The 27,872-nt window shown below is 39.7% G+C and overlaps 1 protein-coding gene across 2 annotated transcripts in view; it reads right to left on the bottom strand.

The window, feature by feature from the left end:
* The window catches only part of tenm1 (teneurin transmembrane protein 1), a 398,797-nt gene that overhangs the window by 345,754 nt on the left and 25,171 nt on the right, over positions 1–27,872 (bottom strand). For both annotated transcript variants that reach the window (XM_072439861.1, XM_072439862.1), the window contains exons 2-3: positions 11,647–11,917; positions 33–353 (exon numbers count right to left, since the gene is read on the bottom strand). In XM_072439861.1, coding sequence (XP_072295962.1) covers positions 33–353; positions 11,647–11,863 — 538 coding nt within the window. In that variant the 5' untranslated portion in view covers positions 11,864–11,917. The remainder of the gene's footprint in view (positions 1–32; positions 354–11,646; positions 11,918–27,872) is intronic.

Raw genomic sequence — 27,872 nt, 5'->3', positions numbered from 1 at the left:
TCACGTGCAACGGGACCGGGGCCTGTACTCACCGTTGTCGGGCTCGCTCTTGCGGTCGTGCTCAGTATCGGTGAGGGAGAGGGCGGAGTTGGCGCGGCTGGTGAGGCAGGAGCTCTGTTCGGACTTCAGGCCTCTCATCCACATGTGCTGCAGGCCAGGAGAGGGCTCCACCTCGGGCTCCGTGTCCACATCCGAGCCCACGCCGAGGGAGTAGTTTCTGCCCCCGCCGCGGCCCACGTGAGCAGCCGGGCCGGAGCACAGGGCCTCCTCCTCCTCGTCCTGCTGCTGCTGCTGGGCCTGGTGCAAGTGGAAGTCAGGGCTGCGCATGGGGCCGCTCTTACAGAAGTCTATGTCTGAACACACAAGGACACAGATGGGGACCCAAATCAGTAGGAGAGATTAGACAATGCTTTGTTCATTGAGGTTCAAAACGCCTTCTGCTAGTTTGAGTTTCCACGAAATAAAAGACTTGGATCTTCTACAATAAAAACGAGATCTTTCTGAAAGTATTTGAATCAAGATATTTTGGATTTTGATCAGATGAAGCCAGTTTAAAGCAGAGCAGAAACTATCCATCCCAGAATTTAGCCATGAGTTTACGTCAAGTTTTACAGTGCTACACCGACTCAAAACATATCAATAGAAAGAATTGAGGGAAGAGATATTCAAGGTTACAGATGTATAGGCTTGTGTTAGTTTTTAAAGGTGAACATTTATTCATTCAATTTTTAGCTTCATCTAACAAGTGCAACTGCTCTGACTCCTGCAAGTCCAAGTTCAAATAAAGTTCAAGTCACAAGTCCAGCCTATTAAGAGAAGCTTTCTTAACTTGTGACAACATAACAACATCTTATAATATATGTTTTAAAAGCAGTTGCACAGAGGTCGGACTTGAGGAGAATCAGTCAGAATCCTTGGTCCAAGTCCTGAACCTCGTCAAGTCTGAGTCAAGTCAAGAGTATTAGATCCCGGAGCCGGGCTATTCAACATAAGAATGAATATAACAAATCAGGCCTTCCAAGTGAGTTAAGCAGGCCCACAACCAATCTTACAAATATATATTTTTAAAAAGTACTAGTTTAATTCTCTGTTAGCATTAGATCAGACCTGCTTTGGTCTTGAGTTCAGTCCTGTTGGATTCTGGGTTAGACCTGGTTTGTACAATTCTAGTCCTAGTTTAATTCTGGTTCAGTACTGGATGGATTATCTCTCACAAATATCAAATCTATCAGTAGTTATTTGTATTGTATGAACTCATTTTATTAAACACATTTTGGGGATATTTCGTGCGACCCTACAGCAGTGGCGTGTCGTGCGAGTCTGGCCTTGGCCCTTCGAAAAATCTGGCCCTCAGGAAAATTAAGTTGAATAGCCCTGTCCTGGAGTGTCCACTTTAAGGCCTGAAGTGGCTCGGATTTGGTTGCAGAGGCAGCAGCTCGTGACTAAGCAATTCGGCATGAAAACAGAGAAGAGAAAAGACAGTACTCAAAAGACGCAAATCTCTTAACACCGACATGTGTTTTTATTTGCTCTAGTTCTTAAACTGACCAGGTGTTTGTGAGACCCAACCAAACACTCCAAATCTCCACAATTATGTCAGGAGCCGGCTGGATTTTTGAGCAAGCGTTTATTAAAAGATTTGGCAGAAGGAGCATCCAAATGAAAATGCCAAGCTTGATTTTTCTTTCACCATTTGCCACGGCCCTATATCCTCCGCCGACCGGCCTGACGCGCGTTATTGAGCCCGAGATGTATTGAACGGCTGCTCAAACAGTGCGCTGATCTCATCTATATTCTCCTTGGTGGGGTGAAGAGATCAGATAAAGATCAAACCTTATTAATATTGACTTAGGCTGAGGGAAAAATTGCGGCTGCTGTGCTTTCAGGTATTAGCGGGCCCTCCAATCCTGCTATCTGAGAACATCTGATATACTGTGTTAGTCTTCTGGTTACACTTCAATTCAATTCTATTCAATTGAGCCTGGCACTTTTTTCCTGTGGAGACGGTTGAGTAAATTACCTCGCACATACCATCACACTGCAGAATGTATAAGCAGTAAGTTCGAGCTAAATTTGGATTGAGGTCCATAAAGACCGCAGTGCAAGACTCGTGTAGGAATCCAGGACCGCACGAGTTGTTATGGCCACTGATGATCAATAGGTGTTTTCATGTGCATTGAGAAAGTTTAAAGAAGCTCATGAATCTTACTTTGATGTGTTTTTCAAGCTAGTTAATCGTGCCACTGCATGCACGAGCTAAAATGAAAATAGCGTCTTCTTTATTGCTTGGTCCGTTCATTCCCGATTTCTCAATTTAGTTCATCAAATGCAGAGAAAATTATGAAACGGAGACGAAACAAGTTTTGATGTTAAATTGCAGTGTTCTTATCACAGTTAGTCCTTGGAATCTGGGAAGGGCATTAGATTAAAAGCCAGTACATTAGCTGAAGGCACAATTTGTCCTATATTTCTCATCAGATTTTCTTATTCTTTCCATTGCTTTCTACATTGAGGTGAGCAAAATTGATAGAAATATATGCCTTGACATCTTTTTATCTTATCCAGACCTCACAATTCACACGTTATTATGGAAATCCATAAAAAAATTTGCAAAAACACGCCTGTAAATCTTGGTTGATGGTTGAATTATCGCAAAACAATTTGAAAGATTACACTTGAAGTTCTCCTTAAAACAGTTTTCTTTGCAGACTACTATAGGACAATTTGGCCTATCTCCAAAACAACAATTACAATATTATAAAATCTTCGTTATATCATCCACCTCTATATATATATTTTTTTTTTTTTAAATCAACAAACACCAACTTGAACAAATAATTGGACATGTAGACATTTTTTACATAAGTTCACCAATAAAGGCAACTGTTTCTTTAGTTTTTTTTACATTTTTACTTTTTTTTTTTCCATAAAATAAATGTATCTTTGGATTTCAAGTGCTCAATTGTAGCTCGCAAATGAGGCATTGGCTATCACTACAAATAAATGTGAATTGTATTAATTTATGTCTTTTAAAACTTTCCAAATTGAATTATGCATTGTATTTGGCAGCGGAATTGTTTACTAAATCAGTGCCATGCTGAGCAAATGTGTGCCAGCACTCAAATCAACAATTTTCAGTCAATTTCATGCAAATTAACTCCCGACCTTTTTAAACAATTTTCACAGCCAGCATTAATAATTTATAAAACAATACTTTAAAATCTGAATTCAATCTCTTTATGTAAATGGGACTTCAGCAAATTTACAACGAACAGTAAAAGTGCCCGGACAAAATGCTTTCCCGGCAAATCATACACTGTAGTTTTAATAATAAGTAAAAGGGGAGGCACAGCACAGTGGTTCAATATGGTGGTTCAATAAAGTAAGCAGGTTTAGCATTTGACACTTGTTTTGGGTCAAATTGTAACTCAAAAGGACCTCAAAGTAATAAATATAAGATGTAACTGCAGACATAGACTATCCAAAACTACATATTTCATTATTTCTAAATCAGAAACAGAAAAAGTCAGTGCATTCCCAAACCGAGCTTTCTTCATGATTATGGTGCAACAGAAAACAATAAATAAAACAGTAAAAATGATTAACTGCAATAAAATAAAGCACGCACAAATGAATGTAAACTAGATTTTAATATACAGAATGTGGACAGAATTGAAGAAATGATGGCCTTTTTTGCAAATAAATTGTTTTATTTCTATATGAAAGCATAACATGGATGAAATACTCGTAATTCTTACATTCATGTGAGTAAACCACAGGGGATGTTTCAAATTTATATCTTTAAACGTAAGATTGTGTCTTGTTCACCTGCAGTGTCTCACGTTGTGTGGTAACATGTAAATACACCTGCTATAACAAAGCTGGTTTACATTTTTGCCTTTGGAGTTTCACTTCCTACAGGTTTGGGGTGGAAAAGACTGTTAAGCTCCATCGTATTTGACTGACTAAGTGTCGTTAAACTGGAGTGGCAGCTTCACCTCTCACTTAGCACTGTTCATATATGTGTTGGGTCAAGTCCGCTCTATGTTTAACCCAGTAGTTTCTGAAGTGGCTGGAGTCCTTTCTGATCAGTGCCTTGACCAGTCCTGTGTCTTGCTGTTCTCTTCTGATGAGGTCAAGACACCCTCGCCTCACACATCGTTCAAGATTGTTCGCCACCACCCACCACTGCTTAGCTCAAATTGGCTTCAAGAGGCCAATTCAAGACAAATAGGCCATTTCCAAGCAACAACTGCCCTGGCTTCTCGACAAACACCGACAACTCACATGAAATATTTAGTTGGTGAAATAAATGGCAAGTCAATTATGGGGGGGGAGTTTGAGAATAACAACTCATTTCCCTGCAATTACGTTGAGCGGCTGTGGAAGTACATTGGGAAACAACACGTGCGCCGTACAGGTCAGGTGAGCCGTCACGATCACCTTTTGTATGTGGTTGTTATGATGACAAATATCAATCTGGACAAGCTCTCGCCACATGCAGTCGGGAAAAGGCGAAAACATCATGACAAATGTTTGAATCTGATTGGTCGAAGCAACAATGAACCAGCCGAGAAATGAAACTGTTGTTAAATCCAGTCAGTCTTCCCCGCCCTCAAATACACAAAGCGCTTCAACGTTTTAAAAAGACAAAATAATCTGTACATCTGCTAAAAATGGGCCAAAGTATGTTGCTATGCTTGTTTAGGTCTCTCCTTTTGAACTCCGCCCAAACTGCAATGCTGTGCTGTGATTGGTCCGTCACACTAACCTAATGACCAAATGGATTCTTAAGAGTTTGTGAAATAAACATTGCGTTACACAAGGAGAAACATAGTGAAAAAAGTGCCACGTCATATTGTTATCCCTATTGTATTTTGCTTGATTCAGGCTTGTTTCATTAATCCTGTTTAAGAGGATGTCTTCTCTGAATGCTCACAAAGCACTTTGTTTTAATGTGTTGTGTCGCAGGTGAAAATATGGATTCCAGTGCAGTTTTAAAGTTCATACACCACACATTCTGCGTTCCAATTTGTGTTCACTACACATAGCTCTACTAGCATAGCATTCATGTTGCCTAAAGGCTTCATTGTTATTTTATTTTATTGTTCAGTCCCACTAGCAGAGGACAGAAGACCTTATTAGAAATAGTTATGGTGTGGGTTTTAAAGTGTGTGTTATATTAAGTTATAAATGTAAAATACTTACTATTATAATACCAAAAATATATTTAAAAGCCAATTACAGCCATAATAAAGTATCAAATGTCAACTTTAAGGCAATGTATAGTGTCTTTAAGTGTCCAAAATGTATTATGTGCAGTCTTAATATACAAGTATACCCAGTGTCCAGAATGTTCAGTCTGTTTAAAGTTTGAAGAGCAATATAAAATGTCTATGATACTATACCCACTGTAATGTAGATGGTATCTCCGGTTCATAAATAGTACTATGGCGTAGCTCTCCTGCTAAAGTTATTTTCGGTCGCTCTTCACCTCTGAAATTATGTATACCCATACTATGTTCAAAGCCATTACTCATTTATCAGAATCTGAATAATTCACATGTGTATACCGTCTAATGTACTTGCAGTATTGTAAACAAACTCTTTGTTATGTAAGGACACTGGTGCTTTGAATATACCTCTTCACGCCAGGATGCAGCCTTAAGAAAATAAAAAGGCCCTTTAAAGTAATTTAATGGCAATATTTGCATAAAACTAGCGGCATATTCTTTGATTTAACTCTCCTATAATTACTGCATAATTTAAACTATGCACACAGTAGTGTATTGTTCCTCTGAATGCTATTTTCATTTTTGTTTCACAATTTGTGTTTACCCATATGCTCAACGTCATTATACATGCATTATACCATTTGAATAATTCAGACACAGTCTTTTGTACTGGGGTTTTTGTACACAATGATGAATCACGTACAATTTGAAATGCTATAAAGCGCACTGTTAAAATATGCAAGTGTAAGTAAATATGATGTGGGTGTTACGCAAGGTGGCAGAGTGCTTAGCTTATCTACAGCAACTGGTCTTATGTGTGTTAGAGTGTCACTATTATGGGGTGAAGAGATGAGCAAACTGGACATAAAGTAACTAAGTATCATGTTATCAGACTGACCCGATCAAAAGCCACTTCAAACTATTGTCCATCTGCCCAGCGAGTGTTGACTTGTTGTTGCACATGAACATCCCAGGTCTCCCTAAACATAATTCTCATTTTTTTTACACACAAGAGTCCAAAACAATAGCAGCACTGATTTTTTTGCCTTGAAATATCCAGAAAGATGGGGTGAGCAGACTTACTCTCGATCCGTGGCAATCAGAAGTGTAAGAGGGCAGGGATAAGGTGAAAACGGAGAAAAAGCTACTATTATAGACACTTTTTGGCCCTTTTAAACTCACTCTTCGTGGGAATGTTGGCAAGATAACACTTTCTTCAAAAAATATTACCTGAGAAGTAAAAGGTGAGGTCAGTAAATAGGTTAAACAGTTGGTCAAAAAACATTATGTTTCACATTGCTTGTGAAGTAAATGTAATTGTAAATGTAACTTAAAACCAGCCACTGTTGCTGCCTCTGCATCACTGATGTTTGCAGTTTGTGGGAACGATTTGAGCCACCCACAACCTAAGGCCTTAGACATGATAAACATTGTAGAGCGGAGCACATTATACGTTCACTTTTGTTCTAATTAGAAATGGGATTTGAAGTTTAAAACGCTGTACTTTTATAGGAAGATAAGATAATGTCATAAAGTATGTGGGGAGTTGGATGAGAAATGATTCGGCCAATCTTTGTCAAGAACACTGTAATCCATTAAAAACCTGACCGGAGGCGATGTCCCCCCTTAACAGTTGGTTACTTAGGTAGGGTACACTATATATAACTCTCCTGCCCAAAGATGAACAGATGTGCTTCTCAGTACAAGCTGCCATTGACATTTCCAAAGCTGCTCTGGGGGTCGGCTGCTCCTCTCCATATGACGGGCGAGGATGGGGGAGTTTGTTATTGGAACACAAAAGATCTAATCATAATGTGAGAATATTATACTGGAAGAGCCTCTGAAGTGAAGTAAAAGTACTACAAAATAACACTTCTCCAACTCGTTTCAGTATTCTAAAAAGACAAATAATGAAATTTTCTTCTTCTACTACTACCACTACCACTTCCACTACCACCACTACTACTACTACTACTACCACTACCACTACCACTACCATACCACTACTACTAACTACTATTACAACTACTACTACTACTACTACTACTACTACTACTACTACTACTACTACTACTACTACTACTACTACTACTACTACTACTACTACTTCTACTACTGCTGTTGTAACTACTACTACTTCTACTACTGTGACTATAGTAATATTTGTAATTCAGTTTTGATACTGAATATGCAGTTTGATTGTCAGTACTGACAAAGTCATAATGATGATTTAAAACCAGTTTTATTCATGAGACTAGTGTCGTTAAAAAGGAAAAAAAGTAGTAGTAATTAATTCAGAGTGAAGAAAATGTAGCACCGTTGCCGTAGCAATGAAAATTTTATGTATTTTGAATAAATAAACTCATGAATACACACACTTTAGTTTACATAAGTAGTATTTTCAAATTATATTTAATTGATTTAATTAATTATATTTTTCCAACCCAAAACGTTCCAGTTAGCAGCAAACTCAACAATAACAGGATTCGAGGAAGGTCTTTTCACAAATTGGACAAAAATATTTGGAAAGGTGAAAGGCAACAAAGAGTGATGGATTCCAAAAAATGGGATACACAAAAATATGACAAAAATTTTTGGACAAAGGTTCAGATTTGATTCCAATTTTATTTTTTTTCTCCAAGAAGGACATTTCAGACATCTCACAATGAGTAACAGCCAGAGAAGCTTGGCTCTGGTGGAATGTAACACGCCAAAATCCATTGCAGGTGGTATTCAAACCCTGAATTCCCCTGAGTGCGTCGGCTTGTCAGGAGTTGTAACTGTTACGAATGGCTAATGCTGCTTGTTAGCACGGCACATTGGTCCTGGCAAAGAGAGAGGGGGGAAAGAGAGAGAGAGAGACGGGGGAAGAGAGAGAGAGAGAGACAGAGACAGAGACAAGAGGGATCATGGAAGACAGAGATAAGTTAGAGAAAGAGGGCGAGACAGACAAAACAGATATATAATATGGAAGCGGGGAAACTGGGAGAAAGTGGGGGAAATATGAGAGGAAGAGGGAGAGCGAGAAAAAGGGAGCGAGACGAGGAGAGAGATGGTAGTTAGAGGACGACAATCTAAGAGAGAGAAGGAGAGGTAGCTATAGAGATTGAGGGAGAAAGGATGGGTAAGTAAGTGAGAGCGATGTCTGTCCCAGAATGGAACCAACAATAAACTGAAGCAGCTCTAAGCCCGACTTTGGACACTTTTAAAAGTCGTCCGTCAAAACTATAAGATCACACACTTGTGGGAGAGAGGCGGTAAGTGAGAGAGAGACAGAGAGAGACATGTAGCTAAGTCTAAAAGAGACAAAGAGAAAGAAGATAGATAGAGCAAGAGACAATCTAAGACAGAGACAGAAGAACAGAGGGGTTAGAGAGGTGGAGAAATAGGGAGAGATACTGAGAGCGGGGGATGGAAAGAGAGAGAGAGAGAGAGAGAGAGAGAGAGAAAGCAATGGGAGAGAGAGGAAGAGAGTCTAAGAGAGAAAAGGAGGGAACGAATGAGAGCAGAAGAGAAATAGAGATTGAAGGAGATAGGGCGGGGATAAGTGAGCGAAGGATAGAGCGAGGGAGAGTGTAAAAGAAAGAAAGAGAGGCGTTAGTGAGAAAGACTGAAGGATAGAGGCTGAAGGAGGACGGAGAGAAAAGCGAGCGAAAGACAGAGAGAGAGAGAGAGGCGAGAGAGAGAAAGGTACAGAGAGATTGTTGAAGAGAAAGAAAGGATAAGAGAGAGAGGCCGAGCGAGGGAGGGAGGTCGGAGGAGGAGGCGAGAGACTCTATCTATTGATCTCTTGGCTGCAGTGCACTTGTGATGAGGTGGAGCTTCTCTCTTAACACCATACATGACCTGCATAAAGGCCATCCATCAGCGCCCGCTCCGGCCCATTCCTCCTCCTGTCACCGCCAGGGAAGGACTTTTTCGGTGTGTCTCTGTCAACGGCCGTCTACCTGTTACAGTGTGTGTGCGTGTGTGTGTGTGTGCGTGTGTGTGTGTGTGCGTGTGTGTGTGTAAGTGTGTGTGTGTAAGTGTGTGTGTGCGCGTGTAATGGAAGGTGGTGTTACTCAGCAGGTGAGGCCAGAGAGGTTCGGAGTTGACCTAGTTTAGCTGTGGGAGAGAAATATCACCTCCGTGGAGAAGAGGTAATTGGCTGCCTCCGACTGTCCTTCTGGCTCATTGTGGGCCGTAATAGGTAATTCACATAGGCCCTTTTAAAGACCCGGGCCGAGTGTGCGAGCGGAGCGTCTGTGGATATCTTTGTCTGTATCCACTTGTGCTGCTGGAGATTAATTAACCTCTGCGTCTATATGGATGTGTGTGTGTGTGTGTGTGTGTGTGTGGGAGTTATGAGGCAAAACTAGGACAAATAAGGTGTTCTACAGCCAAGTGCACAAATATTCCAAACGCTCAGTATGTATCAGTGGCGTGCGGTGACTTTTATGGATGGGCAAGCAGACCTGGGGTGGTCATTAATATTTAGTGAATAATAGAAAAGTGGGGAAGAAAACGCAAGGGTGGGATTCAAACCCGGGGCCCCCGCATGAAGGGCGAACACCTATTCTACTGAGCTAAACTCACATACGATGACAATGTGCTGGATGTATAAATAAGCCTACTTCATCGAACAATTGATCACACAAATTGGCATTCTATATTGTTAAATGACTGCCTGTATTTCTAACTAACATCTAATCATTGGAAACATGAGCACAACCTTAGATGCAAACACAAACTTGTCTCTAAATGATAGTTTGTTAAAAGTTGGTGCTGCTCTTCCCTTCTCCTCTGCACATGCTCAGTCAGGGCAAAACCTGCAAACATCCTTGATTCTCACACAGGTTTATTCAGTGTGGTTTGAGGCTGTGTGGTCTTCAGAGCTGTACAGAGCTCTAAAAGAAGCTGCTTTCAGCTCTGGTTCTAAAACCTCTGTGCATGACCACAGACTGAGCAGCTGCGGGAGAAGAAGAACCAAGCTTCCCACGCAGTACTGCCCAGCGACCTGTAGAGGCCACTAAAAGACACCGTGAGTTCAGCCAAACTTCAGCAGCAGAAGTGAGGGGGAAAACCGGCTTATTCGGATATATTTTAGAACAATTTATATATAGTTGTGACGCATGGTAATTTTAGATTTTATTGGCCAATCACTGATTGCCTTGATTGCCCGGACCACACACTGGTATGTATAGTGATGTTCTTAAGAGTTTTATAAAGCACTGTGCCCTCGACATTTAAAGTCAGTTCAGCCAGAAGTTACTTAAGATGTAATTAACAAAAGCCAGTTAGGGAGACACATGATATACTGTGTAAAATATGTCTTATCATTGCCTAGTATTGTTGTAGGTTTGGCTCATTGTTGGGATATGTTGTATGCCTACAGATTCAATGAGGTCTTTTTTTTGTTCTCTTTTCTCATTTCACTGAGCTCGGATGACTCACCAATAAACTTCTCAACACATACAGCACACTGCCATCTAAAGTAGTCAACACTAAAATGCCTTACAGTTTTTTTTTGACTGTTTTTTTTTATGTAATACAACAAATAACAGAAGAAGTCACAGAGAGTTAAAAGACAAAAACAAAAAGAGTAGTCAGTAGAAAGTCTGTCTGGCATATGTCCCTTTTGTATCTGTCCCATTTTTCACGATGTTCGACAAATTTGTCCATTTTCAAACTCACTGCAAAAGTTAGCCTTTCCATTTTAGAAACGTCCAATATTATGTCAGCCCTGTCCTTGATCCTGTCCTGTCGGCTCCGTCCCTGCCATTCATCTCCTTGTTATTGCCTTATTGCTGCATAATACTAAAATTCAGTACACAATCTGAATGCTAAGGAAACGTCTTAATACTCAATTCTGTTGATGATACCACAATGACAATTAAAACATGTTTCTTCTATACTCATATAATAACATCATTTTCAGCTCAAGATATTTGTACTTTGTTTAATTGTATTATTTGGTCTTAGGTTCTGATATACACCAAGATACTTTTCAAACTCTTCAGGAGAAATCTAACGTCCTATTCATATAATCTACTCACTTTCCATTGTTTTTATTATTTGTTCAAATGATTTTCTAGTTTCAATACTAAATTTAGCATGATATATATCTGTGCATTGATTTTTGTAACAACCGTACTGTCGTCACTAAACTTTTTAATGTATTTACCATTACAAAAACATGTCTTTGGCTGGTGGGAGTTGAATAGCTGAATATATGGAACCGAAAGACTTGGAGCCTTGCCACACAAATACACCAACACCACAAACTCAAACTCCAAACCGCACACAAGACAGACAGCACGCCCGGGTCAAAACTCAAGTGAACCCGGGCACGTCAGACACGAGCAGATGGAGCGTATACAGTACATCCCCCGTATACTTCCTGAACTAAAGCCGAGCGTGTGCGGCGTCTCACCTGGCTGGGGCTGGCTGTAGTTGCTCTGCCTCTCGCGGTGTGATCCCAGCGTCAGGCGCAGCTCATGCGTGTAGTCGGGCAGGGTTTCGCGGGACGTGTAGGAGCGGTGGTGCGCCCGTCCGTCCTCGCTCTCGTCCGATGAGCTGGTGTAGGACATCTCCATCTCGTGGCGCCCCTTCGACAGCGGCTGGTACGGTTTACTGTCCATCTCCTCCATGGCTCAGGGCTACACTTCAGACGGTCAGCGCTGCCTCAGCACGGAGCACAGAGTCTGAGGACGGGACAGGACAGAGTTTAGTATCAAGTCGCACGGGTAATAAATGATACCCGCCGAGACATTTATGGACACGTTTTACCACGTGTCCGATGGATTGCAATGATATTGTCTGGATGATATACAGTATTCAATATGACCCACCCTTTATTGCATTTTCTTTTTGTTATTCAAACAATTCCCTCAGGTAGGGAAAGGTTTCAAAGGTAGTTATCCGGGCACCTTTTTGAAACGTCAGGATGTTTCGACTTCCTCCCAAAAGGCATTCTCAATCTGAAGAAAATGGTTTAAGAAGCTTGGACTTACACGCACCTGAGCTCAAATTGGACCCGCCTAAAGGGGAGGAGTTATAACTTAACCCTGCCTCTTCTCACCTTGTCAGAAATCAATCTTGACTTCTCTAGATCGGACCACAATAGACCCTAATGACCCAAGATGTAGAGTGAAAGTAGCTGACTTGCATGGACGCAGGACGGGGGTGCGGGGGGGTGGCCGCCCCCCCTCAAGTTTTGTCATTAAATGTAAAAAATTATAATACAATATTTTACTCTTTAAAAATGTAGACAGGATTGTACCTCAATCCATGAAATATCTATTTTACCTGTTAATCATTAATTAATTAAATTGTTTCTGCACTAAACCCAGTCCTTGAAGGTCAAATTGAGGGTAAACTAAACTTGAATGTGCAACAGCAGCGGCAACGTGAGCATGGATTCCAGTGAGTAGTCAAAGTTTAGCTTATTGCTCAGTTTTTATATATCACTGTGGTGGAATTTTGGCCAAAGAACTGAGAAAAAAGAATTGTAAATCTGGAGTTAGAGACTGGATTTGCAGCTTGTGTTGTTTGAAACAAATGCACCAGGACTGAACGGAAATAGAAAACAGAGCGACAAACCTGAACGTCTACTCACAGAAAACAGATTTGGCTTCACCTGAGCAGGACAACATCGCTGTGATGTGAGTCAAATGAAGTTGATGCATGTGCGTCTCGGGAGCACTGAAGAGAGTATGTGATACTTACACAGACAACAGGCACTGTGGGACATTGTAGAGCACATTGTGTCGGTTGTGGACATGGATGCATTAGGTTCGGATTGGTTGCATTTCGTATGTGCTCAGTGGTGACACACAGAGACGACATGCAAAAGACTAATACGTGTTGCAGTTGAGATATATGTAGGCTATTCTGTGTGTTAAACGATATACATTTACTTTTGAATCAGTCATATTGTTCATTACCCTATTTATGTACTGTTTTTCCAATGTAGAGCACAAGGTTTGTGATGTTTCTGATGCTTGTATGTCGATGTGTGTGAGTTCTGCACACCCCGGTAGAATTGCTGACTAGTAAACAAGGCAAGGTTAGTTTCTGTAATATCTCCTCCCCTTTGAGCTCAGGAGAGTATAAATGCTAGCATCTCGCACCATCCCCTTCAGTTTGAGAATATACACTTTCAGATGGAAGTCGAAACATATTGATTTCTAAAAATGGTGTCCAGATGACTACCTTTGATTCCTCTGCTTTAAAGTACAACTGCGGACTCAGGTTCAGTAGTCAGTTGTTTCTTTTTGTTCTTTTTATAATCAGCAATTTTAAGTATTCATCCAAATACCAATGGGACAACATTTTAATATCGGTGGAAACGTTTTAAATTAGAAGAATTAAACTATTCTGCATACTGATTAGTTCCTTAAAAAAACCCAACACAAGCTTAACATGCACACCCCACATTTCAAGCCCCTGCCTGCATGGCCCTGGACTCAATCCCCAGGAACTTTATGCTAAAAAGAGTTTGGTTTAGCACTTTGACAAAGGAGTTGTAGAAAGTACAAAGAGCCAAGCAAAAAGACAGCATGGGAAAAGAACGATATCGCGAGAAGCCTTTTTATCGAACACAGCGGAACAATGGCGCAACATCTGCTCATTCCAATTACAGTAGGCATTCATAAACACTATTTGGCTGCTTTCATATTTCACACCAAAGGTTAGTCCCGAATCAATACACCGCGGAGGCGCCTCTGATGGTGGCCATTACGGGGCTGCATGTGTTCTGAGAGAAATGGGACCGCATCAGAAGAGTACTTTCCCCGGCTTTATCTCTGTTACCACCATCGACACACACGCCATAGATCCACAAAGTTTCAGATAAGACTGGATGAGAGTGAATCACAGGCGTCTGTAGTGGTGATGAAAGGACATGGTATATTGTACACTGCCCGCTGCACTGGGATTCTTGTAGCACGTTATTGATATTGATGTGCAAAAAGTATTCAGACGTGACGTGAAAATACAGACTGAAATAAATGACTACAATAATGCTAGTTCTCGCTACAAACACGATTAGGGAAAACGTTTGCAAAAATATCAACTTTTTGTGTAGTTTTTTCTCAAGTAAAACAGTCACAAACATAAAACATCAATAAATGTTAATAATTGTGTCAATAAATATTAATAATTGTATAATAAGTATTAGTATTATCTTGTCATACGCTAGCTGTTTTTATTTTATTTTATCTTTATTTTTCCCCTCAATTCCTTATTAAGAAATGAGAGATTTTGACTATGGAGTTTTTGTTTATTAAGAGTTTTGTTTATAAGAGTTCTTCTATTAAGAGTGTTTTTTGAACTTCTGTCCTTTTCCTCTGTATCTACCTGCGTTGCAACAATGAAATTTCCCCATGTGTGGACAATAAAGGAATATCTTATCTTATCTTATACTCCTTCACAATGTTTCGTATATAGCATTCTGTTTCTAATCAAAAACAGTCAAAGTAATACCTAAACATCTTGTAACGTCTGTTGAATGTAACGTTCAACATTGAATACCAAACTATAATCGTATTCTTTTTAATGTAGGTCACGAAAATAGAAAGACATTTTTTGAAAACCGTCTTATATGGTAAATAAAGCAACTAACTTCAGCTTTGATAGTCCTTATCCAACCGCGTCCAAATCTCATGATAAATAAGCAATCATAAAACTTACAATGACCAGACAGTCGAAGGAGTGACTTGAAAAGACGTTATTGGGATTAGCCTTCTTTGGGTGCCCTGCCCGCGGCCTTTCCAGCCTATTTCCTGCAGATATAAAGCTTCTAAATGGCGCTGGAGAGGGTCATTGCTCATAGAGACAAAGTGCTTTGGTATTGACCTCTTCGGGGAGTCCTGTAGTCCATATATCAGAGCCATTAGACCGTGCCTTGCTCAATACCTCCGAGATCCAGCCGCACGGCCTGATCACCACTATTCTGATACAAGTTTACAGCTGACCTTTCTCCTCGCGCTCACATGCTTTTATTCCACCTGAAGGACTCCTCTGCTTGGCCTCCCGCTCACCTTTCCCAATCCTGTGCATGTTTGGCGCAGTTCGCATACAAAAGGGCGCACGCATACTGTACTGGAAAGCTCAGCCCCACGCGGAAAGCGAGTCAGGAAGGCTTTGTGTGCTTTGTATTTCACTTAGTGCTCGAAGATGTGGATGTAAAGTGCATCTTAATAGCTCAAATGGCCTTCAAGTGTTTAAGCTGATTGTTGTGCATTTTTGTAGACTTGTCTGGTCTACTTATGGCAAACGTTTTGAACCTTGGCATTTTGAGAATTGTTTGAAGTGCAAGATACAAGGAGGAATCGGCTGAATTTTTGAGGGATTTTTTCTCTTTTTTAATTAAGGGGTTTACAAAGAAAGAAAACATCAAGTGTTTTTTTTTTTTTTTTTAGGTATCACATTTTTGAGAAGAAAAAGCCAAAAGAAGCCCAGAGATTTTTTTGTATCCAGCAAAGGAATTGGTGAAATAATGATTGTAACGTTCTGATTTTGTTAAGATTTATAACGTTTCTGAATCCTCACATTAACATGAACTTACCAAAACACTTTTTTTTTTTCACATACAAACATCCTGATGTTCACGGTGTTTGGAAGGTGCAAGAAGGTCACAAGTTTTGCATGTTTTTCTCCTGTATCTGGATGGATTTTCTACGGGTTGTACTTTGGCTTCCTCTTCACGTAACTCCATCCACATTCGTCACTCCCAAAGACAAACCTCAATCATTTGACATTCAAATTAAACTGGCATTAGTCGCACTTGATTAAAAGCCTTAAATCTACTGTAGGCAAAATTTGTACCCTAACCAAACGATGTTGAATTGACATATTATGTAAATATTATATTACCGCCCACATCTCTGTACTTGACTCCAAATGATACATATAGGGTTAAAAAAGTCAATATAAAAACATGTAAATAACCTAAGGAAGAGTTGGTGCTTCTCACTATGAAGAGGCAGTTTTGAACGTAAAGTCAATTGACCGTTTCTATTAAGAAGTCATTCAAGATCAATACTGCAGCTTGCTGTGGCCATAATGTAAAACCACGATCTACTTATTTTATAGTACCTGGAAAAAGCATGATAATCAAGTAATTTTATGCACGAACATTCCAGACATACAGGGTCACAAAGTCCGTGTCAGTATCCTCTGCACACAAGGAGGCTCAAACAGGATATTAAAAGAATAAAAACATTATCTCCAGTAGCATCTTTCCATGCCATATGAATATCTGTTTAATTTTTTCATATCAAAGCCGACATTATCAGCCTTTTGAAGACATTTACATAGTCTAATAACGTGAAGGCGGCTCGCTTTTATGACCCGCACACTCCCCCCTTTGCACATGCATGCGCTCCTATGGTTCTCTGCAATCAAGATGCCTTTCATTGTGATTGGCAGGAGTTATTGCGGGGAATCAAAGCCCTCTATTATCTGTGCTGGCCTGTCAGAGTGGGGATTGACTGGTGTCACCTCTCTCTCCGGTGGTGCGAGGATGCTTTAGCCTTGTGGGCGCGCGCCGCTTGGGGCTAGCTGCGGGCGCTCGCTGCCGCCTGTTCTCCGCCGGGGCTCACCGTCCCGTTTCATGCCTGTCACACGGGTCATGAAAGCATAAAGACGACCATCTATACGGGGGGTCGTTGTTCTCTCATTTACGGGGGGGCACGTTTAGACACCCGAGCAGCCGCGCCCCGGACTTGTGCTGAAGGCGGGGTCTTGCGTGTTTGTTTTTGCTGGTTTCTTTCGGCGCTGTTTCACCATCAGTGTCAAATCTACAGTGTGATTTGATGTAATACTCAATATGTAGGTCAGAGTCGGATTTTCACTCTTTGGGCCCGCGTGCGTGTGTTTTACTAAAATAGTTTGTTGATGTGCATCAGTCATCAGTCTCCCAGGCGGCTCATGTGTCAGAGTGTCATTTTGTTGCGTTGTACTGTAATTGCATTTGATAGATGTACAAATATAAAAAGGAACATGCTGTAAATAGCAGATAGAGTAAATTGAGGATCATATTTAGAAATTGTTTAGAAGTCTAGAACTAATACAATCTGCACCAAATTGTGAAGCTTATTGCGCAGTCTTGACTCTGTGTATTTGTCCAATAAGATTAAGCTAATCCAAAACATGCATTGACTACAAGAGTCACAACATTCAATTTTAGAGAGACAATTCGCAATATGCAAATATTGAGGAATCCATCCATACTTTCATTCACATTGTCTCAATAGCTAATGACTCTTCTGTGAATAGCTTCATGAAATCACATATTCTGAATGACAAAGACAAGTGAATGTGACATAAACAGCCAGATAAAAACACACTTTAAGTCTTCTTGTTTGCTTGTATGGATTGAATTGGCATTACTTCCCTATGGGGACAATAAAGTATACATTCAAATGTATCTTCACCTTATTTTTGCTTCTAAAACTGTTACAATTATTACAATTGGGTGGGACGCACACAGAACTACTACATATCACTTGAATTGGATTTAGATTAAAAACATTGGAACAATGCACTCCCACATTAAGCAAAATGTATTATTATTCAAATGTAAACCGTACATCCAGCCACAGTGGTATTAGTTTAAAAATATACTGTATAAGCCAAACCATTCACAGAGACAAGTCACCTTTTGTCACTCAATTGCAATTTTGTTCTCTCTCACCTATCTTTGTGCACTGCCCACCCTCCGTCTCATCCTCTGAGGCCCCTGCATTTAGCGCGGTAAGCCTGCTGGCGGGGGTTATTCCTGGTAATTCTACCATGCAGTGGGGTGCCCATTAGGGGGCTTGATTCTCCGGTTTGATGTCAAAACCTGGAGGTTGTTTCCTGAAGCCCGGCTCACTTCAGACAAGACGCATGGGTGATCGAGCATAGGACAGAGCAGCGGACCACCTGAGCACCATCTGCATGAATAAAGGAGTGTTCCACAATACACGCAAACAACAGCCACAATGCTTTTTGTACAGTTTGAAAGAAGCCGTTTATTCTAAGCATTTGAGAAAGACACGCTCAAAATGTGTTTATTCAGTCAATCAAACGCTACCTGGAAGCTAAAAACACAAAACAAATATGTATAAAATCATGTTTTTAATGAGTTCCCTCATCATTACCCCTTAACTCCACCCACGACTCTGTACTTACAAGGATTATTCAGAAGAAATACCGGTAATACATTAATTATAACATTTGTTGAAAACCTTTCTTTTTGAGCATGCCTTCCCAAGGCCTCAGGGCTACTATGATTAAATATGTTGTTATTATTAAAGCACATGCACATGTACACTTGTATATGTATCTTATGCCAGTGGGAAGCATTCTGAGACCTGTCACACTTTGTAAATTGATAAATATTTAATTTGAATGGATAAATATTTTGGGTGAAGAAAAATAAAGCCACATTTTTCAACAATAAAAATACATGGATGAAAACCTGAAAACCTGACTTGTTTAGATTATTAAGACATTTAGATTAATATTGGGGTTTGCAAAGAACTATGTCATAGTTTAATAATAAATACCCCCCAAAAGGTGTAGATGCTCTGTTTGGGTTGGGTCTATAATTAAAGTGATGCTTGAGCAGGATTCACATGGATCATAAACTGGCATGAATTCCTTTCGCATGTTTTTTTGGGACAATCTATATATGCCACAGAAATAGGTCCACAAAATTGCATAACAATGAGATGCAACATTCCCGTTCTAAAGGTTTGTATTGGCACAAGTTCACTGGCATCTGGGCTGGATCAACATCACTTTATGTAGATCTTTACAGGGATGGAAATAAAAAATACAGCGATTAAGCAAATGTTCTACGTATCCATCGGTTCTGTTCCTTTAAAACATATATATTTCCCTTGGGTCAATGAATGAAAATGAGCTTTCAAGTTAAAATCTGGGGCAGCCATCTTTGCTCTATTTCGTTACTGTTGCAAATCAATACAGATGCAACTAAATTTGTAACATTCTGCCAATACTGTGAAAACGGAGATAACTACAATGCATTTACAATCCCATTTAAATATCAGCTCCATTTTAAAGTTATGTGGAAGTTCATAGCACGAGGCTGGAATAGAAAGGTTTAACCACAATAAAAAAAATAAAAAAAAGCACCACATTGCAATACAAGCACAAAATTAACCACCTTTGGGCTGAGCGCGACTCCGCAGCCTCCCAGTGGTCTTACTATTCATAGAAAAACACACAAGGACGAGCGGCCCGGGAAAGGTCTGGGGTGCTTGAATAATTAGCAGGCACACATTTGTAAAACCGGAACCTACACGATCTGTAGCATGGCTGTCATATTTTATTTATGTGTGGAGCATGGGACTACACAGGCTACACTGGGGGATCCCTACTGAAGCTAACTAAGCATTTAACGGATAGTATGATACACTGGCAGTGACTAACCACTGATCTTAATCATCTCGGCGCGGGACCAAAGTATGTAAAATTCATTGATTTGAATGATTAATGCGACCCACACTCCAGCTTTTGCTACGACTGTTCGGGACGCTGTTGGAATACTAATTTATTGATGGGCCACTGTGACAAATTAAAGCAATATTATAAGATGAAATTGGTCTGCAAAAACAATCTGTAATGCTTTGTAGAAAAGAGTGGGTTAAGCCGATGTAGAGCAGTTTTGTGGTGTCAATTTAAGGTCAGCAATGGTCAACTTGCAAAAATCGTATATTTTGGACTGCTTTGTTTTGACATAGAAACATTATATAATCTTCGGGACATAATTCTCCATTTTCTTTGGTATTGGTCTTTTGTGACTTAATATAAATAATATCAACTCCTGAACCAAGAAGAAGGGGTGGACAATATGATGCTATAAATACAAATTATGAACTGACGTAAAGATGATCTGTCAATGAGGAGAGACTAGGATTCAGACTAGTATTTTTGCTAAAACCTTTTTGAGGTAAATATTTTTGTGTATTTGACATGATCAGATAAATGCTACCACTCCTATTGGTCAGTCCTTGTTATGTCTGGTAGATTTCACCAATCACGGCAATGTTGATCCAAAGCAAATTATATGATAATCTATTTCAGTCTTTCCCAACCTGGGGATTAGACATGTTAATTGCTTCAGCTGCTCTGTAACCACACAATAATTTTATTTTTCAACACAATATCTTCTCAGGTATGGATGTTACGGTATCCAAGTAAAAGAGGGTTTGGAGCCACTGATCTAATTCATATGTTCATTTAAGATACATAAAAACATTGGATTGAATATAGGAGAATAGAAAAGGGTGACATAATCAGATTAAATATAGTCAACATGTAGTTTTATTATTATTAGTAGTAGTATAAAAAAAATCCTAATAATTATAATAATTACTATGATTATGATTATGATTATTATTAAGTGTAAATTCAATTGGTTCTAAGTCAATTGTTATTATATATGTTTTTATTTTATTGTTTTCTTTTCATCTTTGGCCATAATGCTTTTCTGAAAAACATGTCAGAGACAATCGCGCATGACTGTTTGTGTGTAACTGGGTAGTCCAACTCAAAATCTAATTCTAATCTATAATTTATCAGCCTGTAATGAACACAGCGCTCGGCTTTAAATTAACACAAAGTGACAACACTGACTGAAACACATGCAGCACATTACACGAGCCGCTCCCCCTCCCTCCAGAGTTAACCCATTTATTTCTTATCACTCCTCCATTCTTGCACACATACAATCTCACACAGGAGTGATAATCCACGGCCCCACAGCTGCAATAATGTCTAATGGGACCATGCACTGGCTTGATCCTCTCTCTATCCGTCCATTTACTCAACAACAACAACACGACCAAAGAGCAGAGGGCTAAATCTGCTTAGATGGAGGGAGGGACAGAGGCGAGCATGCACAGTTGCTTTTAAACAGGATTTACACTCCAACTCATCTTCAGAAGGCTGGGTTCAATCATAGAAACAACAACATGAACTTATAAATACCATTCGTAGACGACAAAGGATGTGCTACGGACCAAAAAGACATAACAATGGTCTAAAATGACATATTTTATCAATATGTTTAAAAGAAAAGGGGGTAAATCCATTGAAACCCACATAACATATCATCAAATAGCAAATAATACAAATACAAATGTTGTTTTTTTTGTAAATTTTTGCTGGTCTGAGCTGGAAAGTATTGTGATATGTGATATGGCTTTTAAATTAACAAACATTTTGTCATTAACTCAAATATGTTCATGCTTTAATGTATTAGTGAAACTGTCAAAATAAAAACTTGACAAAACCAAGACTAAGTCAAGGCATTTTTGCACTGAATAAGGAAAATCATAACCAAAATCTGCCTTTTTCAGCATTTTAAAACAGTACACTTTAGTCAGCAGGAGGACTTTGGAGTTTGTTATTGCGATATTAATAAATTTGGAATATATTGTGCTGCCTTATGTCTCATTGGATTTACATCAAATTCGGACCAATTTCCAACCTTTTCTGAAAAAAACAAACAAACAAACAAACAATAAAATGCTGGTTAAACACATTTGCATGACAAATTTGCACTGCACTGAAGGGAGGGAACCATGAGATGAGAAGTCAAAATGGATTTACACATTGCAGTCCTGAATAAATACTCTGATATCATTACAAACACGGAGAGACCATGCAAAATGTGAGAAGGGAGCGGCAGCTGAGAAAGGATTGGGGCCAGGCGCAGGCAGAGAAATCGAGTTTGGTAAATAAACAAGAAGGATGGGGAGAGGAGAGTGCTATCCAACAATATTAGCCGCTCAGATTGATACAGTTTAGTTGGGAAAGATTACGCGTACAATTTGAGCCATGCAGCGAGAGTCTTAGATTGGAAAGCGTTGGGAGCCCACGAGCGAGTGTGAAGCTACTCTTTTTGTTAGCTCTAGCCTTTTAAACATTTTCCGAGGCAATTGTTTGCACAGTGACAGGCTAATCTCGCTAGCTAAACAGACCTTGGCAGCTAAAGGAATAACACTGAGAATCCCCGGCCATGTTAAAGTGCCAAAACGTCAAAGGGTTGATGCCATTTTGACACGATTCTACTCTAAGCTGGAGGTGGGAGATATATTAAAAAATGCAAAACGCTGCATTGGTTTTTTTTCGGTATAGCGTGATTTAAAGGTGCACTGCGTAACTTTTCTGTGAGTGGGTTCGATTTGGCTGGAATGTTTCACAGCAACATGGCGTTAAAATGATCAGTCTTCATGGCGACGTCATGTGGTGCCACCGGGTTGTTTTTTGGAATAAACACACGCGTAGCTGTATACATGCAGATAAATAGATCAGTTTAATGCCATATTGCGGAACATTCCTGGCAAAGCACATCCATCTGTAAGAACACAAGCCCGTAGTCATGTTTTAGCACATTTTCGTGGTATGGAATGGTAAAATAATCATCTTAAGGATCTCCAAATTGCTTATTTTTCTTCTTATTCCAAGCTTTTCTGGCTGAAGTGTGAAAGACGGAGAGAGAGAGGGTAGAGACATTCAGCAAAAGGTTGAGCGCGTGAGGTGACAGTTACATTTGTGCCACGCCTTTAACCACTACACCACTGGCAAGTACTTCAGAATTGAACTTAGAAATAGAAGGAAGGCCTAGAATGTTGTACTTTTTGGGGGATTTGGTAATAACTTTTAAGCTTGACATACATTTTGAGTAAAGCTCGTTTTAGACCTGATTTCCTGCAAAACTAATTCGGCAGCGTGATTTTGTTTGGATCCAATTTTTAACCCTTTCCACCATAGAACTTGGATCTACAGTATGTTTCTATTTGCCATTGAACCGTCTTGTGTCAGCATTTTGTCTCCCTTTTTCAGTTGTTTCATACTCATCTGACGGAATATGGCACAGCGTATGCATACCAGGCTCTACTGTACAAGTCCTCCGGGAGTAAACACTGACAGAAAAATAGGCCTCTGCGCTGCTGTGTGAGAAAAAAAAAAAATGAACAAAAAAAATGTACTCTTACAACGATGTCTTCCATTCGTTAGCAGCGACGCCTTTGGTTTCTCTCAGGCATATGACAGGGCCTCAGATCTGAAGGACCCCATAGAACCCTGTTGTACCTAACCCACCCAAAACACCAAAACAAAACACTCCACCGCCCACAGGGAGCGAGCGGGAGCGCGGGAGGGAGCGGAGCGGGAGGGAGGACGCGTCGAAACTGAATGGCAAAGATAGTGATGGCTAGATAATGGGAGATAGAGAGATTTCACAGTGAATATGTGAAGAATTGAAGGATAGAGAGATTGCCAAGTGAGACACGGCGTGATGGAGGGTTTTAATTAGTGGATAAGGGCTCGCAGTCTGTGGGCGGCAGGCGGCAGCACTCTTCTCACGTATCTCTGCTTTCATAGTCCATCAAGCCTTAAATACAAATTTACCAGCACAAACCGCAGCTCCTGACAAACATGACTGGCATGCGGCTGTGCACATAAATAAGCCACGGCACTAGCTGGAATAAATACTCTCAATTCCAAGGAGCGAGGCACAAACACACAACAGGATATCTAAACAGGACAGAAGACACGGAGAGGAAATGCAAAAAGAAAAGGAGTTGTCCACGTGAAGTCAGTTTGGCTTATGTCCCTTTTTGTACCTGTCCCAAGAAATGTGTCCATTTTCAAATTCAGTGCAAAAGTAAGTTTCTCCGTTTCATAAACGTCCAATGTCATTTCAGTCCAGTCCTTGGCAGTCGGCTGCGTCCCTGTCATCCATCTCCTTGTTATTGCTTTTTTTGCTGCAGCCAAAAGTACATTTCACGTCTCCGTTGTTGGAGTATTACATCTGATCCACATCATTCAAAGGTAAAATGAGAATTATTTGTGTTGAGGACGGTCTGCATCTGGACAGCAGTGACTTGGAAACATCGGGGAGTACACTGACATTGTATCCTTGAGCAAGACACCAGCATTAAGAAAGGTGATTATGTATTGGAGACTGTTTATTCAGTTCCAAAATACCATATTTTCCAGACTATAAGTCACACCTTTTTTAATAGTTTTGGCCGGGTGCGACTTATACTTATATTTATACTTATATACTTATACTCCGGAGCGACTTATATGAGATATTATTTGTTATTTTCACACTTGCAACCGCATTTCATACTCCAGGGCGACTTATATATGTTTTTTTCTTCTCTATTATGCATTTTTGGGCTGGTGCGACTTATACTCCAGAAAATACGGATAAGCTTATTTTTGTTTGATCTTTAAACTGATTAACAAAGGAATGTTTCATGAGTTATTTGTTATGCTGCTTTGTTACTTGTTTTTTTGGATGATATAATGCAATAATATTAGTTTCACGCATCATTACTCACATCATCACTTACATCATTACTCTGATCTAAATGTGCTTCTTCCAGAGCATACAATCCAACATGAGAAGATATTTTGTCGTCATAATTTCTTACATACTATAGGCTTTCTCTGAATATGAATAGAGATTGAGCTTCAGTGGTTTTTGATTGTCAATGATGAGCTTGGGTCATTTTAATCAAGAGGTCTACAGCCAATCCTCTGTCAGCATGTGGTCTGGAGCAGAGTTTTAGACTAGTCATCGTTTTTTTACCCCGACTGGTCAAACTATTACTTCAACTCTACATTGAAACTTTTTAAAGACATATTTAACCAAGTAAATGTTGAAATATGGTGACTAAAGGCTTTTAGACAGAGAATATTTACAAAAAAAGTCTGAAATAGTTGATTTAATAATTTGATAATGCTGCCGTCTTTGTTATAAAAGCTGTTTTCGTCCAGACAATCAAACAATTGAAATGAAAAGACAGTTATGATATATATATATATATATATATATATATATATATATATAGTTTGTCACAATCATAATGTATGTATTCATCGCTGCAGCCCTAGTTTGGAGCAGAGTTCAATCTTTGTAGGACAAATTGTGACTTTGTTTGTGTTGAATGGCAACGTAACGTCGAAATCAATGTAATGTGTTTGTAATTCTGTATTTCTCCCATGACCCAGCCCTAACTCACTGCGTCGTGCATGATTAAACAGCCACTGCACTCAACACATTCATATTTTACACTGCCCGTTCATTTGTATAACCAATGTACGAAAAAAAAAAACCTAAGCGAACATGAAAAACATACTGACATTAAAACATAAACGGACATACAGTCGTACCCTTCGCCCACACGACCACTTATAGCATTCACACCGCAGCGGGAAACAGCACACTCCAACACCCACACGACGCAGAGCGAGAGAGCGAGAGGCCAGTGAAGATGCTGTTGTGTAAACCTGGTTCATTCTGCACATTATTCCAGCGTCTGTACCTTTCAGCCTCCAGTGAACAACCCACCTTCATTATAACACCCAAGGTTAACAGCGGCTACACACACACAAAGGTGATTCAAACTGGTCCACACAATATGCTCTGTACCATTAGGCCGCACCGGACCACACGCTGCATTGTTCTTTGTTTTTGTGCGGGTTCAAACGCTAAATGAGGTTATTTGAGAAGTCAATACAATTGGTCCACCCCAGTGAACTGCTTTTTGTAATTGGCCATCTAATGTTTATATTCATGTGCTAAATAAACATAAAACATGGATTTGATATTTCTTTTAAGGATGCGTGTCTTGCCTCAACTATCATAATATAACTGCACATCTTGACCAGGACCCCCTAAAAAGATATTTATATTTTTTATCATTTCCTGCAAAATGTAAGGTTTAATAAATAACTGTAGACTGGAAAACACTTTTTCAACATGGCCTTAGTTCATAGTCTGTTTTGTATATTCAGTTTAACATAGGCCTATAAATGAATACAGTTAAATGACATTTAATAACCACCACTTGATTCATCTGTAGGTTTTAAATTAGGCCTATATAAGGTTAAGGTTCACTTTATTGTCCCCGTAGGTGAATTTTTCCTCCATGTGACCCATCATCCAATGTTGCTGAGGCAACAGGAGCAGTGCAGCGCTCAGGGCATGCTCAGGACTAGAGGATTTTAATCTATTGTGCATGTTTTGGGAGTGGCAGGTCTTGCTGTGAGGCGAGAGTGCTCGCCACTCTGCTACCATGCCCCATGCCGCCGCCAGATATACTGTACATATTGTTATTGAAATTAACTGTGGTCCCTGTAACATTTATTCGGTTCCTTTTGTCCAACACGAGCAGGTTATGCAGGGCTTGATATTCATTAAGTGACAGCGGATCATTCACTGTGGAAACATGCCTCAGACTTGTCAAACTTCTGTGTTGCATTTGACTGACTCACAGAACGAGCCATTTAATCACTACAGGATTGTTCAGCCTGAAAAAACAAACCATCAAAAACCAAGCAGCAACCTGTCAAAGTTTCCCTTCATAACTAGTGAACTAATCACTAATTAGTTCACTATTTTCACTGTTTACAGTCACTGTGTCACTCACAGTCCGTGTCATGCAACTTTGCACTTGCTATAATAAACTTTGTATGCATCACATCAGCTACAACATCTGTTTCATAACCATGACTGGATTGTCCCTCATAAATAAATAAATAAATAAATAGATAGATAGATAGATAAATAAATAAATAAATAGATGGATAAATAAATAAATAAATAGATGAATAGATAAATAGATAAATAGATAGATAAACTGTGGGAGCACTCGAGATCCCGGTCGTACGACAGCGATAGGAGAGAGACTCGGATGGTCACACAACAGGGGCAAATTCATTCATTTCTCTGTTCATTTTAACATTGTTGAAGGGACAAGATTATACAATCTGTTAACATGCTAATTTTCCCAGCCCTAAACGGATTGAAAGGACTGAAGTCTAAGTGTACATGTAAATCTATGTGTAAATGAAGTGTCATAACCAAGGACACAAAAACAGTGTCCACCTTGAGTGACACAGCACAGCTGGAGTGTTATGGAGCCAGAGACATGGTGTTCAAATGTGTCAACAGTTCCTTCCAGTCCAATTGAGGTAGAAAAGCCATTTTTATTAAATAAGACCTTTTCTCACAGTGAAGTGTTGAACCTTAACACCTGCAGCGCCACGGTCACCTCATAAACTCTGAACATATATGTTTATATATCATAATATGACATTATTATGATTATGATTACGTTTTTGCACATAAGGTTTGTCATTTATCTTCAACTCTAAACCAGCTGAGCAAAGTCATGGTCATGCAATTACAGCTTCACTATAGGATACAGACAATATCAAATTGAAAGATTGTAAAAAACGTGCATGAAACGTCATGTGCAGTGCCATTGCTTTCCTCTGATCTAAAGCGGATGGAGGTCATGTGCAGGTCGTGTTTTCTCTGCACTGCGGACACCTTAGAGCTGGAGCCGACTGTCTGACTCCTCCACTAACTTTAATCCACTCTTTTCACAGTCACTGAGTTGAGATTGTGTCTAAAAGGTTTTGGCCATAATCGCCCTGGTCTGCTTCTCTACACTATGGGCCGCATGTGGTCAACGTTTCCAGACCAAAACTTACACATAAACAAGACGATTGAGTTACTTGAGCAAACACTTCAATCTATCAAATTCAATTTTGAAAGATTTTGAGTTATTACATTTTTATTGTAATGTTATTTAGTTCTGTTTAGTTTTTGACTCA

This window comes from Eucyclogobius newberryi, unplaced genomic scaffold (assembly GCF_026437365.1).
Source record: "Eucyclogobius newberryi isolate DKJ021-1_F unplaced genomic scaffold, fEucNew1.0.hap1 SCAF_11, whole genome shotgun sequence".
Classification (NCBI taxonomy): domain Eukaryota; kingdom Metazoa; phylum Chordata; class Actinopteri; order Gobiiformes; family Gobiidae; genus Eucyclogobius; species Eucyclogobius newberryi.
The sequence above is the reverse complement of the archived record's forward strand: the minus strand, read 5'-3'. Positions and strand labels throughout refer to the sequence as shown.